The sequence below is a fragment of the Salmo salar genome, chromosome ssa02, assembly GCF_905237065.1.
Source record: "Salmo salar chromosome ssa02, Ssal_v3.1, whole genome shotgun sequence".
Taxonomy (NCBI): Eukaryota; Metazoa; Chordata; class Actinopteri; order Salmoniformes; family Salmonidae; genus Salmo; species Salmo salar.
The window spans coordinates 74,634,918-74,654,964 of NC_059443.1; the positions used below are offsets into that span (position 1 = coordinate 74,634,918).

At 45.0% G+C, this 20,047-nt stretch overlaps 1 protein-coding gene across 3 annotated transcripts in view; it reads right to left on the reverse strand.

Moving 5' to 3' along the window:
* Positions 1 to 14,482: 14,482 nt before the first annotated feature.
* The window catches only part of LOC106592889 (adhesion G protein-coupled receptor E5), a 70,906-nt gene continuing 65,341 nt past the window's right edge, over positions 14,483 to 20,047 (reverse strand). For 2 of the 3 annotated variants that reach the window (XM_045709944.1, XM_045709954.1), the window contains exons 14-15: positions 17,377 to 17,548; positions 14,483 to 17,271 (exon numbers count right to left, since the gene is read on the reverse strand). In XM_045709944.1, the coding sequence (XP_045565900.1) occupies positions 17,116 to 17,271; positions 17,377 to 17,548 (328 nt within the window). In that variant the 3' untranslated portion in view covers positions 14,483 to 17,115. The remainder of the gene's footprint in view (positions 17,272 to 17,376; positions 17,549 to 20,047) is intronic. The other variant, XM_045709947.1, reaches the window with a different exon arrangement.

The window sequence follows — 20,047 nt, forward strand, 5'->3', positions numbered from 1 at the left end:
CATTCGCTCTGGGCACACCCACACAGTGAAGCAGCGAATCACGGCGCAGGTTGAAGTTGATGAGAGCTGCTTCCACACCCACCTCCAATCAAACCAGACCATCCATTCCTCCGTTCTAACATTAGGTCTCTCTTGGCGATGCGTAGAGCCACATAGGGGAACCTCCATCCTCCCACAGTGAGGTACAATCCTAACCCAGCCTCCAGGCTCCATGACCAGGGTACAGAGCTGAGGACAACCCCTATGGATCTCAGAGACGCAGACAGAAGTAGCCAAGTAGCATTATTTCTGGTGGAGAGGGGAGAGAGGAGGGGAGCAGAGAGGGGGGAGGGGACGGAGTGGAGAGGGAGAGGAGAGAGGGGATGAGACGAGGACAGCAGGGGAGGAGAGGGGGGGTGAAATGGAGAGGGGGAGGGTGTGAGACAGGGGAGTGGAGAGGGGGAGAGGGATAGGAGAGAGAGGGAAGAAGCAGACGTAGAAGAGAGGAGGAAGAAGAGGAGAGATGTAGAAGAAGAGGAGAGATGTAGAAGAGGGGAGGAGGGAGAGGGGAGATGTAGAAGAGGGGAGGAAGATGAGGGGAGAGACGTAGAAGAGGGGAGAAAGGTGAGGGGAGATGTAGAAGAGGGGAGGAATGTGAGGGGGGAGGGGATAGACGTAGAAGAGGGGAGGAAGGGGAGGGGAGATGAAGGTGAGGGGAGGGGAGATGAAGGGGAGGGGAAAGAGGGGGATGGAGGAACAGAGAGGGGAGAGATGGAGGAAAAAGGAGGTAAGTGGAGGAGAAGAAGAACAACAAGATAATTACTAGGTAATACACTTTCATTCTATTACCCTGGTCAAAAGTAGTGCACTATATAGGGAATATCATTATGGGTCCTGGTCAAAGTAGTGCACTATATAGGGAATTTCATTATGGGTCCTGGTCAAAAGTAGTGCACTACAGTGAGGGGAAAAAAGTATTTGATCCCCTGCTGATTTTGTACATTTGCCCACTGACAAAGAAATGATCAGTCTATAATTTTAATGGTAGGTTTATTTAGTGAGAAACAGAAGTGTTGTGGTCAGATGAGACCAAAATGGAGCTCTTTGGCATCAACTCAACTTGCTGTGTTTGGAGGAGGAGCAACGCTGCCTATGACCCCAAGAACACCATCCCCACCGTCAAACATGGAGGTGGAAACATTATGCTTTGGGGGTGTTTTTCTGCTAAGGGGACAGGGCAACTTCACCGCATCAAAGGGACAATGGACGGGGCCATGTACCGTCAAATCTTGGGTGAGAACCTCCTTCCTTCAGCCAGAGAACCTCCTTCCCAAAACACACGGCCAAGGCAACAAAGGAGTGGGTCAAGAAGAAGCACATTAAGGTCCTGGACTGGCCTAGCCAGTCTCCAGACCTTAATCCCATAGAAAATCTGTGGAGGGAGCTGAATGTTCGAGTTGCCAAACGTCAGCCTCGAAACCTTAGTGACTTGGAGAAGATCTGAAAAGAGGAGTGGGACAAAATCCCTCCTGAGATGTGTGTAAACCTGGTGGCCAACTACAAGAAACGTCTGACCTCTGTGATTGCCAACAAGGGCTTTGCCACCAAGTACTAAGTCATGTTTTGCAGAGGGGTCAAATACTTATTTCCCTCATTAAAATGCTAATCATTTTATAACATTTTTGACATGCGTTTTTCAGGATTTTTTTGTTATTCTGTTTCTCACTGTTCAAATAAACCTACCATTAAAATTATAGACTGATCATTTCTTTGTCAGTGGGCAAACGTACAAAATCAGCAGGGGATCAAATACTTTTTCCCCTCACTGTATATAAGGAAAGTCATTATGGGTCCTGGTCAAAAGTATTGCACTATAACTACACACAATAACTATCTATGACTGAATGAATGAATTGTATATGACACACGTAAAATGCATATATAATTGCCTATGAAGATAGACTATAACAAAACACACATTAAAATGTAGTGATGATAAAAAACACATTAAAATGGATTGAGGATAAAAAATCACAGTTAGTCAACATAGTGATATCCATCCCAGTTAGTCAACATAGTGATATCCATCTCAGTTAGTCAACATAGTGATATCCATCCCAGTTAGTCAACATAGTGATATCCATCCCAGTTAGTCAACATAGTGATATCCATCCCAGTTAGTCAACATAGTTATATCCATCCCGGAGATTCCGAGGGGAAGTCATCGTGAACATTGTCAAACAGTTAGTCAACATAGTGATATCCATCCCGGAGATTCCGTGGGGAAGTCAACCTGAACATGTACAGACACAGTTAGTCAACAACTTACATTGGTTCATCTTCAAACTTTCTCTGTAAAGATAACTTCCAGCAACGTTTTTTAAGGTCTACAGTTGGTTTCTGTCTTTCCGTTGTCAGTATGATTTTTCAGGGTTATGTTCAGTCTCCCCTAAAAGCTGGGTCCATTTCATGTAACATCCATGATGTTTCTGATTTGCTTTATATCTCCAACATGCCATGGTTACCCCCCCCCAAGTACTACAGACACACACGTCAAAATGTCATTTATATCCTGTTTGTCCATTCTGTGAGACGTTAAAGTTGTGATTTTATTTGGTTTAGTACTCCATGACATTCCCCTGTACCAGAGTGGTGGCTGGATCAGAGATGTTGCCACGGTATATGCTAAATGGGATACTTGCGACAACCTCCTTGACCCTAAACCCAAACCCTGATCTTTACCCCTAACCATTCCCTAAACTTAACCTAACCTTTACCTTAAATTTTAATTTCAATGGGTTGACGTCAGAGTTGGGTCGTCCTAAGCATCCCACGTATCATTTACCCTGTTGCCAGGGCCCGTATCCAGGAACTTCGCTACTCTTTGCCAGGAACTTTATCATGGAGAGAATAACCTTCAGAGCCATGAGTTCACGGCCCAGTGCCAAATCGACTCCTAAGCCCTACTCCCTTGTAAAGATCTAAGAGGATTTGACTGTAAACAATCTGGTAATAGCACCATCTTGCCCTCCACCTTGCTACGTGGATGTTTCACCATATTACTTATTACAATCAAATCCTCTCAGATCTCCACAGGTGCGTAGAGTCTAGGAGTCTGTTTGGGATTGGTCCCACCTATCATGTTACCCTAGTCATGTCCTGGTCCAGTTCACATCTCCTTCACCACTACTTCACTACACCTGACCCAGAAGTTGGAAGACTGTTTTCACTTTGTGTTTGGAACTTAACAGGATATATTCTGCCTTGTCTAAACGCAGAGTCATTTAACTGACTGCCAATGAATACTATAATGTGAACTATTACAATACTGTGGTATATACGGGCCTACACAATAACTGTCTATACACAATAACTGTCTATACACAATAACTGTCTATACACAATAACTGTCTACACACAATAACTGTCTATACACAATAACTGTCTATAGACAACTGTCTACACAATAACTGTCTATACACAACAACTGTCTATACACAATAACTGTCTATACACAATAACTCTCTATAGACAATAACTGTGTATACACAATAACTGTCTATACACAACAACTGTCTATACACAATAACTGTCTATACACAATAACTGTCTATACACAATAACTCTATACACAATAACTGTCTATACACAATAACTGTCTACACACAATAACTGTCTACACACAATAACTGTCTACACACAATAACTGTCTATAGACAATAACTGTCTACACACAATAACTGTCTATAGACAACAACTGTCTATAGAAATTGTTTATTTTTTTATTTTTTTATTTCACCTTTATTTAACCAGGTAGGCAAGTTGAGAACAAGTTCTCATTTACAATTGCGACCTGGCCAAGATAAAGCAAGCAGTTTGACACATACAACAACACAGAGTTACACATGGAGTAAAACAAACATACAGTCAATAATATAGTAGAAAAATAAGTCTATATAGAAAGTGAGCAAATGAAGTGAGATAAGGGAGGTAAAGGCAAAAAAGGCCATGGTGGCGAAGTAAATACAATATAGCAAGTAAAACACTGGAATGGTAGATTTGCAGTGGAAGAAAGTGCAAAGTAGAAATAGAAATAATGGGGTGCAAAGGAGCAAAATAAATAAATACAGTAGGGGAAGAGGTAGTTGTTTGGGCTAAATTATAGATGGGCTATGTACAGGTGCAGTAATCTGTGAGCTGCTCTGACAGCTGGTGCTTAAAGCTAGTGAGGGATATAAGTGTTTCCAGTTTTAGAGATTTTTGTAGTTCGTTCCAGTCATTGGCAGCAGAGAACTGGAAGGAGAGGCGGCTGAAGGAGGAATTGGCTTTGGGGGTGATTGACAGAGTCGAAAGCCTTGGCCAGGTCAATGAATATGGCTGCACAGTATTGTTTCTTATCGATGGCGGTTAAGATATCGTTTAGGACCTTGAGCGTGGCTGAGGTGCACCCATGACTAGCTCTGAAACCAGATTGCATAGCGGAGAAGGTGCGGTGGGATTCAAAATGGTCGGTAATCTGTTATAGACAATAACTGTCTATACACAACAACTGTCTATAGACAATAACGGTCTACACAATAACTGTCTATAGACAATAACTGTCTATACACAATAACTGTTTATAGACAATAACTGTCTATACACAATAACTGTTTATAGACAATAACTGTCTATACACAATAACTGTCTATAGACAATAACTATCTACACAATAACTGTCTATACACAATAACTGTTTATAGACAATAACTGTCGATACACTAACTGTCTATACCCAATAACTGTCAAAACACAATAACTGTCTATACACAAGAACTGTCTATACACAATAACGGTCTATAGACAATAACTGTCTACACACAATAACTCTCTATACACAATAACTGTCTTTACACAATAACTGTCGATGCACTAACTGTCTATACACAATAACTGTCTTTACACAATAACTGTCTATACACAATAACTGTGTATAGACAATAACTGTCGATACACTAACTGTCTATACCCAATAACTGTCAAAACACAACTGTCTATACACAATAACTGTCTATAGACAATAACTGTCTATAGACAATAACTGTCTATAGACAATAACTGTCTATACACAATAACGGTCTATACACAATAACGATCTATACACAATAACTGTCTATAGACAATAACTGTCTTTACACAATAACTGTCGATGCACTAACTGTCTATACACAATAACTGTCTTTACACAATAACTGTCTATAGACAATAACTGTCTATAGACAATAACTGTCTATACACAATAACGGTCTATACACAATAACTGTCTATACACAATAACTGTCTATAGACAATAACTGTCTATAGACAATAACTGTCTACACACAATAACTGTCTATACACAATAACTGTCTTTACACAATAACTGTCTATACACAAAAGCTGTGTATAGACAATAACTGTCTTTACACAATAACTGTCTATACACAATAACTGTCTATAGTCAATTTTGGGGCGGCAGGTAGTCTAGTGGTTAGAGCGTTGGACTAGTAACCGAAAGGTTCCTGGATCTAATCCCCGAGCTGACAAGGTAAAACAAATCTGTTGTTCTGTCCCTGAACAAGGCAGTTAACCCACTGTTCCCCAGTAGGCCGTCATTGTAAATAAGAATTTATTCTTAACTGACTTGCCTAGTTAAATAAAATAGTCAATAACTGTCTATGAATTAATTGTCTATACACAATAACTAACTATACAGTAACTGTCTATGAATGAATGAATGAATGAACTGTCTATACACAATAACTAACTATACAGTAACTGTCTATGAATGAATGAATGAACTGTCTATACACAATAACTAACTGTCTATGAATGAATGAACTGTTTATGACACATTTCCTGTAGACAGTTGTCTCAGTCATGGGAGTAGCCTACCACTAATCACACATTAACCATCACAGAGGATTAAAAACCACCAGAAAGTCAATTGAACTATTTCCATCATATTCAGTAACTATCCATATGGTACACCGGTCACCCAGATTATAACAATATCAACCCCCACAGTAGCTCTGAATCAGGGACAGGCAACGTTCTTTTCTTTTGTTTGGAACTTACGCTTCGATCACCCCGACAACCTCATTGCGTTTTGGTACACCAGAAGTACATTCATTTCCTATGGAACGCTGTGTTTCCTTGCAGCATTTCATTGCAGAGGCAGTTGCAGTGTGTTCGGTGTGGTGCGTACGTTGGATTTATAGAACGTATGGGTCAAACTGTATGTGTAGACGGCTTGACAGAAATTGGTAGCAGACGGTGAATGTTAAACTTTGGTGCCATACAAATCCAGATGATGCTGTGTAACATTTAGGGTAAACACTCTCGGTGTGGTTAAGGCTCGTCGGGGTCTCAACTCACTGTTGTGAATTACAATAGTAAGATACACAGGTGACTTTTCTAAATGTGGCTGTGCATCAGCAGTGTTTCTCCTGTTACAGTATTAGCCCATGGCATGTAGGCCAACATTTTTTAGATTGCTTCGTTAGTTTTGCGGCCAGCTATCTAAACGTGTTATAATGGTTGTATTAACTGCTGGGGCCCCATTGATTTTGTTAGTCTCACTCAGATATAATAAACTGCAAACATTTCTCTTCACCCCAAAATGTGTAGAATTTCAGGAAATGAGTTATAGAATTGCTAAATCTTCTCTCTGCCCACCTGGTAAAATGTGTAGAATTGCAGCAAACTTGCTTTAAAACCGCATCATTTTCTGTACACCCAATGGCAAAATGTATAGAATTGCATTAAATGAACTCTAGAACGATAAAATGTTCTCTCCACTGATATTTTGTGGCCCCCACCTCCATCAAAGTTGCTCCAAATGGTATATTTAGGTCTGCTCCAAATGGTCTATAAATGTCCTTGTTAAAAAGACAATATCCACATGTAAATGTTTATTATTAATATCATGAATTTTACGCTACTATAGGTCTACCCATAATGTTAATGAATAGTGGCGCTCACCTGTATAATAGTTTGACCGGATACGTGCTGTGTTCAACCGCTTTTCAGGGTGCCACGTATCCATCGCAGATAGCGTATTCTCTGTGTGTGTCTGCGGCCACGATAAGAGCGCTCTCTCTCCGTGATGGCGAGCTATCTACTCAGAATATTGCAAAATGTGCTTTCACCGAAAAGCTATTTTAAAATCGGACATAGCGATTGCATAAAGGAGTTCTGTATCTATAATTGTTATGTTTTTTGTGAACGTTTATCGTGAGTAATTTTGTAAATTCACCGGAAGTGTTCGGTGGGAATGCTAGTCACATGCTAGTCACATGCTAATGTAAAAAGCTGTTTTTTGATATAAATATGAACTTGATTGAACAAAACATGCATGTATTGTATAACATAATGTCCGAGGAGTGTCATCTGATGAAGATCATCAAAGGTTAGTGCTGCATTTAGCTGTGGTTTTGGTTTTTGTGACATTATATGCTAGCTTGAAAAGTGGGTGTCTGATTATTTCTGGCTGGGTACTCTGCTGACATAATCTAATGTTTTGCTTTCGTTGTAAAGCCTTTTTGAAATCGGTCAGTGTGGTTAGATTAACGAGAGTCTTGTCTTTAAAATGGTGTAAAATAGTCATATGTTTGAGAAATTTAAGTAATAGCATTTCTAAGGTATTTGAATATCGCGCCATGGGATTACACTGGCTGTTGAGTAGGTGGGACGCAAGCATCCCACCTAGCCCATAGAGGTTAACCCTTTTAGCTAATCCCTCCTCTAGCCAGCTCGCTAACATTAGCCACCTAGCCACATAGCTAGAATTCGTAACATATCGTATGCTCTGCAAATTCGTAACATATAGTACATTTTGTAAATACTTAACGGTTTTATACTTTTTGCAAATTCCTAGCATATAATACGAATTGTAGTTCGTAACAAATCATTCGAAATGGATGATGGACATCCACAAATTAATATGTACAATAAGAAACTTAACATATAATACTAAATGGGAGTGTTTGCAGAGTTACGTACAGAATAATACGAAATGCTCTGATACCAGGTTGGCCAATGGCTCCTGGTGAATCAACGTCTCCATACGGGACGGTCTGCTGCTCTCATGTTAATGATTGTTTTACAATTATAATTTTAATTACGATTTGTATTATTATTAATCACGTGACGGTGATTTTGAGAAATTAAAACATTATTATTGAAAGGGAAACTGTTCCACGAAAATGCGCATATGAAAAACACAACTGGCACGTAGATGGGTAGAAATGGTAGGATAAATTGTAAGCTTCTCCAAATTTGAAACTCACAAACTTGAACCTCAAGTGCTGCCTAAGAATATACTGTTGTGAACAGAGTGCACATTTCTTTGTACTGCATAATTACAATGTGTGTGTGTGTGTGTGTGTGTGTGTGTGTAATAACGAGAGGGGTGGTGTATTGCTAAGATTCTGCTTATTAAAACTGAATACAAATGGATGGCTATGTGATCCATCGTGGAGAAATGTGCCCACCTTGATCCAATACCAGTAGGTAGAACGCACCACTCTCTGGGCTGCATCCAGCCCTGCGTGGATTGCTAGTACACCTACCAGTGGAGGCTGCTGAGGGGAGGACGGCTCCTAATAATGGCTGGAACAGAGCCACTAGTTCTGCTCCATCCATAGAGTTCCATGTAGTCATGGCTCTAAGTAGTACTGTGCGCCTCCCACAGTCTGTTCTGGACTTGGAGACTTTGAAGAGACCTCTGGTGGCATGTCTTATGGGGTATGCATGGGTGTCTGAGCTGTTTGCTAGTAGTTAAAACAGACAGCTCAGTGCATTCAGCATGTCAACACTTCTCACAAAAACAAGTAGTGATGATGTCGATCTCTCTTCCACTTTGAGCCATGAGAGATTGACATGCAAATCATTAATGTTTGTTCTCCGTGGACTTTTAAGGGCCGGCCGTGCTGCCCTGTTCTGAGCCAACTGTCATTTTCCTAAGTCCCTCTTTGTGGCATTCAGAATGGGCCCTATATATAAATATCCCATGTTTTGTTCTTCCCCCTAACCAAATCTCATGATCATTTACATCAATAACGCATTTTTATTGGAACACAAATTGTTACTGTTTTAACATCTCACCACCAGGTGGTGCTACAGCACCTTCAGCACTCGTATTTCCCACGGTTATATTTACAATGACGGGTTATGGAGAGAGAAGGAGAGAGAGAGCCGGACAGTGAGAGAGGGTGGGGGAGGGAGAGAGAGTGGGGAAGAGAGAGAGCATCAGACACAGAGAGAGAGAGTGTGGAGGAGAGGTGGGGAGGGAGAGAGAGGGGGACAAGAGAGAGAGAGTCAGAGAGAGAGAGAGAGGAGAAGAGGTAGGGGAGGGAGAGAGAGAGAGGGAGAGAGAGGGTGGAGGAGTGGTAGGGAGAGAGAGAAAGAGGGTGGTAGGGGGAGGGAGAGAGAGAGGAGAGGAGGGAGAGTATCAGAGAGAGAGAGAGAGGAGAAGAGGTAGGGGGAGCGAGAGAGAGAGAAGAGAGAGAGAGGGTGGAGGCGAGGTAGGGGAAGGGAGAGAGAGAAGAGAGAGAGAGAGGGTGGAGGAGAGGTAGGGGGAGAGAGAAGAGAGTGAGAGAGGGTGGAGGAGAGGTAGGGGGAGCGAGAGAGAGAGAAGAGAGAGAGAGGGTGGAGGAGAGGTAGGGGGAGGGAGAGAGAGAAGAGAGAGAGAGTGGGTGGAGGAGAGGTAGGGGGAGGGAAAGAGAGAGAGAGGGTGGAGGAGAGGTAGGGGGAGGGAGAGAGAAAGAGGGTGGAGGAGAGGTATGGGGAGGGAGAGAGAGAGGGGTGGAGGAGAGGTAGGGGGAGGGAGAGAGAAAGAGGGTGGAGGGGGAGGGAGAGAGAGAGAGAGAGGGTGGAGGAGAGGTAGGGGGAGGGAGAGAGATAGAGGGTGGAGGAGAGGTAGGGGGAGGGAGAGAGAGAGAGGGTGGAGGAGAGGTAGGGGGAGGGAGAGAGAGAGAGGGTGGAGGAGAGGTAGAGAGAGAGAGAGAGGGTGGAGGTGAGGTAGGGGGAGGGAGAGAGATAGAGGGTGGAGGAGAGGTAGGGGGAGGGAGAGAGGGAGAGGTAGGGGGAGGGAGGGAGAGAGAGGGTGGATGAGAGGTAGGGGGAGCGAGAGAGAGAGAGGGTGGAGGAGAGGTAGGGGGAGGGAGAGAGAGAGAGGGTGGAGGAGAGGTAGGGGAGGGAGAGAGAGAGAGAGAGGGTGGAGGAGAGGTAGGGGAGGGAGAGAGAGAGAGGGTGGAGGAGAGGTAGGGGGAGGGAGAGAGAGAGAGGGTGGAGGAGCGGTAGGGGAGGGAGAGAGAGAGAGGGTGGAGGAGAGGTAGGGGGAGGGAGAGAGAGAGAGGGTGGAGGAGAGGTAGGGGGAGAGAGAAGAGAGTGAGAGAGGGTGGAGGAGAGGTAGGGGGAAGGAGAGAGAGAGAAGAGTGAGAGAGTGGGTGGAGGAGAGGTAGGGGGAGGGAGAGAGAGAGAGAAGGTGGAGGAGAGGTAGGGGGAGGGAGAGAGAAAGAGGGTGGAGGAGAGGTATGGGGAGGGAGAGAGAGAGGGGTGGAGGAGAGGTGGGGAGGGAGAGAGAAAGAGGGTGGAGGGGGAGGGAGAGAGAGGGTGGAGGCGAGGTAGGGGAGGGAGAGAGAGAGAGGGTGGAGGAGAGGCAGGGGAGGGAGAGAGAGAGAGGGTGGAGGAGAGGCAGAAAGAGAGAGAGAGGGTGGAGGAGAGGTAGGGGGAGGGAGAGAGATAGAGGGTGGAGGAGAGGTAGGGGGAGGGAGAGGTACGGGGAGGGAGGGAGATAGAGGGTGGAGTAGAGGTTAGGGGAGGGAGAGGGAGAGGTAGGGGGAGGGAGGGAGAGAGAGGGTGGAGGAGAGGTAGGGGGAGGGAGAGAGAGAGAGGGTGGAGGAGAGGTAGGGGGAGGGAGAGAGAGAGAGAAGGTGGAGGAGAGGTAGGGGAGGGAGAGAGAGAGAGGGTGGAGGAGAGGCAGGGGGAGGGAGAGAGAGAGAGGGTGGAGGAGAGGCAGAAAGAGAGAGAGAGGGTGGAGGAGAGGTAGGGGGAGGGAGAGAGGGAGAGGTACGGGGAGGGAGGGAGAGAGAGGGTGGAGGAGAGGTAGGGGGAAGGAGAGAGAGAGGGGTGGAGGAGAGGTAGGGGAGGGAGGAAGAGAGAGGGTGGAGGAGAGGTAGGGGGAGGGAGAGAGCGAGAGGGTGGAGGAGAGGTAGGGGAGGGAGAGAGAGAGAGGGTGGAGGAGAGGTAGGGGAGGGAGAGAGAGAGAGGGTGGAGGAGAGTTAGGGGAGAGAGAGAGAGAGGGTGGAGGAGAGGTAGGGGGAGGGAGAGAGAGAGGGTGGAGGAGAGGTAGGGGGAAGGAGAAAGAGAGAGGGTGGAGGAGAGGTAGGGGAGGGAGAGAGAGAGAGGGTGGAGGAGAGGTAGGGGGAGGGAGAGAGAGAGAAGGTGGAGGAGAGGTTGGGGAGGGAGAGAGAGAGGGTGGAGGAGAGGTAGGGGGAAGGAGAGAGAGAGGGTGGAGGAGAGGTAGGGTGAGGGAGGGAGAGAGAGGGTGGACGAGAGGTAGGGGGAGGGAGAGAGAGAGAGGGTGGAGGAGAGGTAGGGGGAGAGAGATAGAGGGTGGAGGAGAGGTAGGGGGAGAGAGATAGAGGGTGGAGGAGAGGTAGGGGGAGAGAGATAGAGGGTGGAGGAGAGGTAGGGGGAAGGAGAGAGATAGAGGGTGGAGGAGAGGTAGGGGGAAGGAGAGAGATAGAGGGTGGAGGAGAGGTAGGGGGAAGGAGAGAGATAGAGGGTGGAGGAGAGGTAGGGGGAGGGAGAGAGAGAGAGGGTGGAGGAGAGTTAGAGAGAGGGTGGAGGAGAGTTAGATAGAGGGTGGAGGAGAGGTGGGGGAGGGAGAGAGAAAGAGGGTGGAGGAGAGGTAGGGGAGGGAGAGAGAAAGAGGGTGGAGGGGGAGGAGAGAGAGAGAGAGAGGGTGGAGGAAAGTTAGGGGAGGGAGAGAGAGAGAGGGTGGAGGAGAGGCAGGTGGAGGGAGAGAGAGAGAGGGTGGAGGAGAGGCAGAGAGAGAGAGAGGGTGGAGGAGAGGTAGGGGGAGGGAGAGAGTGAGAGGTAGGCGGAGGGAGGGAGAGAGAGGGTGGAGGAGAGGTAGGGGGAAGGAGAGAGATAGAGGGTGGAGGAGAGGTAGGGGGAGGGAGAGAGAGAGAGGGTGGAGGAGAGTTAGAGAGAGGGTGGAGGAGAGGTAGGGGGAGGGAGAGAGAGAGAGGGTGGAGGAGAGGTAGGGGAAGGGAGAGAGAGAGAGGGTGGAGGAGAGGTAGTGGGAGGGAGGGAGAGAGAGGGTGGAGGAGAGGTAGGGGGAGGGAGAGAGAGAGAGGGTGCAGGAGAGGTAGGGGGAGGGAGAGAGAGAGAGGGTGGAGGAGAGGTAGGGGGAGGGAGAGAGAGAGATGGTGGAGGAGAGGTAGGGGAGGGAGAGAGAGAGAGGGTGGAGGAGAGGTAGGGGGAGGGAGAGAGAGAGAGGGTGGAGGAGAGGTAGAGTGAGGGAGAGAGAGAGAGGGTGGAGGAGAGGTAGGGGAGGGAGAGAGAGAGAGGGTGGATGAGAGGTAGGGGGAAGGAGAGAGAGAGAGGGTGGAGGAGAGGTAGGGGAGGGAGAGAGAGAGAGGGTGGAGGAGAGGTAGGGGGAAGGAGAGAGAGAGAGGGTGGAGGAGAGGTAGGGGAGGGAGAGAGAGAGAGGGTGGAGGAGAGGTAGGGGGAGGGAGAGAGAGAGAGGGTGGAGGAGAGGTAGGGGGAACGAGAGAGAGAGAGGGTGGAGGAGAGGTAGGGGGAGGGAGGGAGAGAGAGGGTGGAGGAGAGGTAGGGGGAGGGAGAGAGAGAGAGGGTGGAGGAGAGGTAGGGGAGGGAGAGAGAGAGGGTGGAGGAGAGGTAGGGGGAAGGAGAGAGAGAGAGGGTGGAGGAGAGGTAGGGGGAGGGAGAGAGAGAGAGGGTGGAGGAGAGGTAGGGGGAGGGAGAGAGAGAGAGGGTGGAGGAGAGGTAGGGGGAGGGAGAGAGAGAGAGGGTGGAGGAGAGGTAGGGGGAAGGAGAGAGAGAGAGGGTGGAGGAGAGGTAGGGGGAGGGAGGGAGAGAGAGGGTGGAGGAGAGGTAGGGGGAGGGAGAGAGAGAGAGGGTGGAGGAGAGGTAGGGGGAGAGAGATAGAGGGTGGTGGAGAGGTAGGGGGAGAGAGATAGTGGGTGGAGGAGAGGTAGGGGGAGAGAGATAGAGGGTGGAGGAGAGATAAGGGGAAGGAGAGAGATAGAGGGTGGAGGACAGGTAGTGGGAAGGAGAGGGAGAGAGATAGAGGGTGGAGGAGAGGTAAGGGGAGGGAGAGAGATAGAGGGTGGAGGAGAGGTAGGGGAAGGAGAGAGAGATAGAGGGTGGAGGAGAGTTAGGGGGAGGGAGAGAGCTAGAGGGTGGAGGAGAGGTAGGGGGAGGGAGAGAGATAGAGGGTGGAGGAGAGGTAGGGGGAGGGAGAGAGGCTTGTAGGAACACTGTCTTTATTTTATTACTTATTGTTAATGCTGTCTTTGGTGTGGTTTCATGTACTTCTCAATGCAGAAGCAACTTTTCCCCCACTCCTATCGAGAACATAATTGTATTAAGTCATACAAATGTTTACAGTACGTAAGTTGAAAATGCATTATGTTATTACTAAATAATGTGATACAGTAGGTATTTTAAAATTGTACAATTATTTTTAAACATTTGAATAAAAAAAGATGTAATATTTAATTAGCTGTCTTGAAGGGGATTATAACGCAAGAGGGAGGGAATCTGATTTCCTTGGTCATCAACTCAAGGCTCATTAATTTCATTCAGGGTAAGTGTAGTTAGCCATGAGTTAGCCTGCCTCGAAACAGGTTAGTTCTGAAGGATTCGTTGCCATAGACATTTACCTGGCTTAAAGGTGAGCCACTTTCGTATGACTGGTTATCCTGAGTTGAACTCAGAGTTGACCGAAGTTACCTCGCTAACTTCTCAAACCAGCTTTGTAAGATACCCTCAGTAGTCCTTACAGTATAGTAAAACAAGGAACATTCTGACGAGTGGGGACATTTCTACAGACTCCACAAGGAAAAGGCTTTTTTGGGCTTAGGGGTTAGATTTACAATCAGGGTTAGAATTTGAATTAGGGGTTATGTTTAGGGTTATTATTTTGAATGGGGATCAGTTGTTTGGTCCCCACAAGGATAGTAAAACAAATGTGTGTGTGTGTTTGCATGTGTGTGTGGTAAGACATCTACAGTAGGTTCTTTGTAACAACGATTTAATTGTGGCTAAAATTACAGATATACCTAAAAACACACCCACCCACCAACACACCCACACAGACCCCACCCAGCCATACAGACCCCCACCCAGCCATACAGACCCCCACCCACACAGACCCCACCCAGCCATACAGACCCCCACCCACACAGACCCACCCAGCCATACAGACCCCCACCCACACAGACCCACCCAGCCATACAGACCCCCCACAGTCAAGTACAACAATACATGCTTACATTCAGAACTCTGCTCATAGAAGGACATAAAAATCATACATCCTAAAAATACACAATTGCTTTGAATTATTTTTCATTTAATATTTTATTTTTATTTTTTATAAACTAAACCAAACCGATTGTCGAAGTAAAAGTGCAAAAGAATAGAATAAAAAAAATATATTGAATGCAGACATTGTTTTGACAATTTGTTGAAGACAGCTGAGTATCTCGTTTAGGGTGGAACCTTAAAGGGGTTATAAGTCATATTCTTCAAGAATCGATGGCTATAAATCACTGATTTAAAAGTTAAAAAGTAAATAATTTGATGTACCTTAGATCTGTGGCTAAGGACAACCTCTACCATGGCAGAACTATACAGTACATTACTGTATTCTGGTCCTCGATCAGTGCCTAAGGACTTCTACCATGGCAGAACTATACAGTACATTACTGTATTCTGATCCTAGATCTGTGCCTATGGACCTCTACCAATTTATTCATGATATTATAATATTATCTATTGTAACGACCTTCACCCAACACCTAGCGACCTCGTCAGGAGGTTGGGTTCTCTTGGCGTAACAACTAAGGTGTTGGGTTCACAGTCGCTGGACCCGGGTTCTGTTGGTCAGAAGTAAACAAACCTTCCTGTGTCCAGGAAAACGCCTGTAGGGTATCACATTTTCTTTAACCTTTCAAACAAATTTCCAGGTTTTCCCCAAAATCCCGTTTGGAGAATTCCAGATTTCCTGCTTATTTCCTCCTGATTCTGGGAATCTTTCAACTGGGATTTCTGAAAAAACCTGTTGATAAACGCTGTTTTTGGACAAAAGCAGTGTGATTGATGAAGCCATGTTCTACTCAAAGACTCTCATATTATCTCATAGAGGTCAGAGGTGAGAGGCATCAGGGACACAGGGGCATAACCAGTTTGTTAACTATCTTAGCTGGTCTGCCTGCTGGCAAGGTTGGTAGACTTTGAAAAGCAAGCAATAACTAAATGTACTGAATGTAGAGAAGCATTTTAGTTTCTTTAAAAAATAATCACCAGTCAGGAGGGTACAGACAGCTCAAGAGGTAAACTTAGATATGCAGAAAATATATGTATTTTTTTTTACATAGAATTAAGCATAATTACTTATTGTTAATGCCACAGGAAAAAGCTTTTTCAGGTGTTTGAAAAATTCAAAATGATTCAACTAGCCCCCTTCTGGACCACCCATCAGCCATCCTCTCATACTCTGTGTCCCTTCAGATTGTTGGGGTGCATGAAGGCCCTGATAGAGGTTGCTATGGTAACACTTCATAATAACTATAACAAATAAGCATTTTAACAAACCATTTATGGACTATTCAAATATATATATTTGTAAGCCTTTATAAACATTTTATAAGAATGTGTAAGCATTACAAGCCTTCCATTAACATTCAAACAACATTTGAAATAATTGTTATAAGTATTAATAAATATGTATAATAATTTAAAAAGGCCTATTCATGAAAGTTAATAAGAAGTATTAGTGACTGCAGAAATTATACACATTTACAGTATAACAGTCCATTAGGTCACAACTAACACATTTCTTCACATATCTTAGGTTTTTCTAAATCCCTCTGGATTTATTTGAGTAGAAATGCATCCTATCTTGTGCTCTTGGTAATAAATATTACTATAAATCTATCACATTAATGTAAAGGAAGAAAGCTTATGTTTATGATTGTGGTTTCATCTGTCTATTTGACGATGTGGTGTAAAAAAAATTGGTGTGGCAGTGTAGCCTAGTGGTTAGAGCGTTGGACTAGTAACCGAAAGGTTGCAAGTTCAAGTCCCTGAGCTGACAAGGTACAAATCTGTTGTTCTGCTCCTGAACAAGGCAGTTAACCCACTGTTCCTAGGCTGTCATTGAAAATAAGAATTTGTTCTTAACTGTAAAATGACATAAGATCATATGGATTCCTATTGGATGACAGGAAGATCATATATCTTCTGATTGGATGACATAAACATTCCTTTTCTGTCTGTAAGATGCTCTGCTTAATGACTGAAATGTAAATGTTATGTCTGTGAAAATGAAACTACTGTGACATCATTGCATCATTGTCACTTCCTACTCCCTCTTATCCTATTGGATGACATAAAGAGGATATAACTTCTGATTGGATAACCTAATGCTTGATAAGACAGTGGTTAACATCAAGTTTGATATTAAGTGTTTAATCAGGGGTGGAATTTAAGGATTCCGTACACGCTTAGAAAAAGGGGCTCTCCACATAAAAGCACCTTTTTGGTTCCAGGAAAGGTATCTAGATGGAATCCAAAAAGGTTCTACCTAGAACAAAAAAGGTTTCTACCTGGAAACAAAAAAGCGTTATTCAAAGGGTTCTCCTACAGGGACAGCCGAAGAACCATTTTAGGTTCTAGATAGGGCACATTTTTACTAACCCGCCGGGCTAGTAGGGCACATTTTCGACTGACCAGGCCTGAAAAGGGAGTGGGAGTAAAGAGGTGCATTGTGGGGGTTTGGTGATGTCATCATATCTGCAACTCCCCTGTGTTTTGGGCACCCCTTGACCCCTAGGACACACAATGGTACAAGAACAGAGGTTAACATTCTCTCTGTCTCTCTGTCTCTCTGTCTCTCTGTCTCTGTGTGTGTACCTGGGATTGGCTGGAGGAAGGGTTGGTAGTGCTGAACTCCGAGTATCTCTTCTTCTGTAGTGTGCAGATACAGGACAGGAGCTTGCCATAGTCCTCTCTCACCTGATGGGGTCAGCAGAGCACAGTGTTACACACACACACACACACACACACACACACACACACACACACACACACACACACACACACACACACACCATACCATACCGTTTTGTTCAGTAGGCAGTGCATGATGAACAGTAGTGCTCCCTGTAGAGAGTTGAGGATAGTGAAGAGATATGTCATGACCACTGTCCCCTCCTCTTGGAACTGGAACACTCCAAATATCCACATAGTACCCAACACACACAGCTGGGCCACTGCTGTCACTGTGAACACCCTGGAGAGAGAGGGAGGAGGAGGGAAGGAGGGAGGAGGAGGGAGGAGAATGGGAGGGTGGAGGGGGATGAAGGAGGGAGGAGGGGGGGTGAGGGTGGGGAGGGAGGGAAGGAGGAGGAGGGGGGAGGAAGGAAGGAAGGAGGAGGGAGGAGGAGGGAGGGAGGAGAGAAGAGGAGGATAAGGGGATGGAGGAGGGAGGGGGGATGGGAGGGGGGAGCAAGACAGTTTTAGAAGTTTTATTTCACAAATAAAATCTGAATTGCATTAATTCATTCATTAACACACAAAGGATTTTGGGCTGTCCTAACATTCCCTTTATTTCTCCATTCACCTCGCTCTCTCTGTCTCTCTGTCTCTCTCTCCATTCCTCTCTCTGTCTCTCCCTCAATTCACCTCTGTCTCTCTGTCTCTCTCTCTCCATTCCTCTCTCTGTCTCTCCGTCTCTGTCTCCATTCCTCTCTCCGTCTCTCTCTCCATTCCTCTCTCTGTCTCTCTCTCCATTCCTCTCTCTGTCAATTCAATTCAATTGGCTTTATTGGCATGGGAAACATATGTTCACATTGCCAAAGCAAGTGAAGTAGATAATATACGAAAGTGAAATAAACAATAAAAATGAAAAGTAAGCATTACACTCACAGAAGATACAAAAGAATAAAGACATTTTAAATGTCATATTATGTCTATATACAGTGTTTTAACTATGTGCAAATAGTTAAAGTATAAAAGGGGAAATAAATAAACATAAATATAGGTCGCAAATCTTGCTGCTGTGATGGCACACTGTGGGAGTTTATCAAAATCGGGTTTGTTTTCAAATTCTTTGTGGATCTGTGTAATCTGAGGGAAATATGTGTCTCTAATATGGTCATTCATTGGGCAGGAGGTTAGGATGTGCAGCTCAGTTTCCACCTCATTTTGTGGGCAGTGTGCACATAGCCTGTCTTCTCTTGAGAGCCAGGTCTGCCTACGGCGGCCTTTCTCAATAACAAGGCTATGCTCACTGAGTCTGTACATAGTCAAAGCTTTCCTTAAGGTTGGGTAAGTCACAGTGGTCAGGTATTTTGCCACTGTGTACTCTCTGTTTAGGGTCAAATAGCATTCTAGTTTGCTCTGTTATTTTGTAAATTCTTTCCAATGTGTCAAGTAATTATCTTTTTGTTTTCTCATGATTTGGTTGGGTCTAATTGTGTTGCTGTCCTGGGCTCTGTGGGGTGTGTTTGTGTTTGTGAACAGAGCCCCAGGACCAGCTTGCTTAGGGGACTCTTCTCCAGGTTCATCTCTCTGTAGGTGATGGCTTTGTTAAGGAAGGTTTGTGAATCGGTTCCTTTTAGGTGATTGTAGAATTTAACCTGTTAGGGCTAGGGGGCAGTATTGACACGGCTGGATAAAAAACGTACCCGATTTAATCTGGTTACTACTCCTGCCCAGTAACTAGAATATGCATATAATTATTGGCTTTGGATAGAAAACACCCTAAAGTTTCTAAAACTGTTTGAATGGTGTCTGTGAGTATAACAGAACTCACATGGCAGGCCAAAACCTGAGAAGATTCCATGCAGGAAGTGGCCTGTCTGATAATTTCTTGCCCTTCTTGATTATCTCTATCCATTACAGAGGATCTCTGCTGTTACGTGACACTTCCTACGGCTCCCATGGGCTCTCAGAAGGCGGCAAAAAGCTGAATCGTGGCTTTGCAGGCTCTGGTTGAAAAAAAGTAGCGCGTTTGGGTAGTGGCTGGTTACAGTACTGTGAGACTCAGGCGCGTGCCCGAGTCGACCTCATGCTTTGTTTTCTTTTGTCTGTTTACCTAAACGCAGTTTCACGGTCGGAATATTATCGCTTTTTTACGAGAAAAATTGCATAAAAATGGATTTTAAACAGCGGTTGACATGCTTCGAAGTACGGTAATGGAATATTTAGACATTTTTTGTCACGAATTGCGCCATGCTCGTGACCCTTATTTACACTTCGGATAGTGTCTTGAACGCACGAACAAAACGCCGCTATTTGGATATAACAATGGATTATTTTGGACCAAACAAACATTTGTTATTGAAGTAGCAGTCCTGGGAGTGCATTCTGATGAAGAACACCAAAGGTAATCAAACTTTTGTAATAGTAAATCGGAGTTTGGTCAGGGCTAAACTTGGTGGGTGTCTAAATAGCTAGCCGTGATGGCTGGGCTATGTACTCAGAATATTGCAAAATGTGCATTCACCGAAAAGCTATTTTAAAATCGAACACCTCGATTGCACAAAGGAGTTCTGTATCTATAATTCTTAAAATAATTATGTTTTTTGTGAACGTTTATCGTGAGTAATTTAGTAAATTCACCGGAGGTTTGCGGGGGGGTATGCTAGTTCTGAACGTCACATGCTAATGTAAAAAGCTGGTTTTTGATATAAATATGAACTTGATTGAACAAAACATGCATGTATTGTATAACATAATGTCCTAGGTGTGTCATCTGATGAAGATCATCAAAGGTGAAATCGGACAG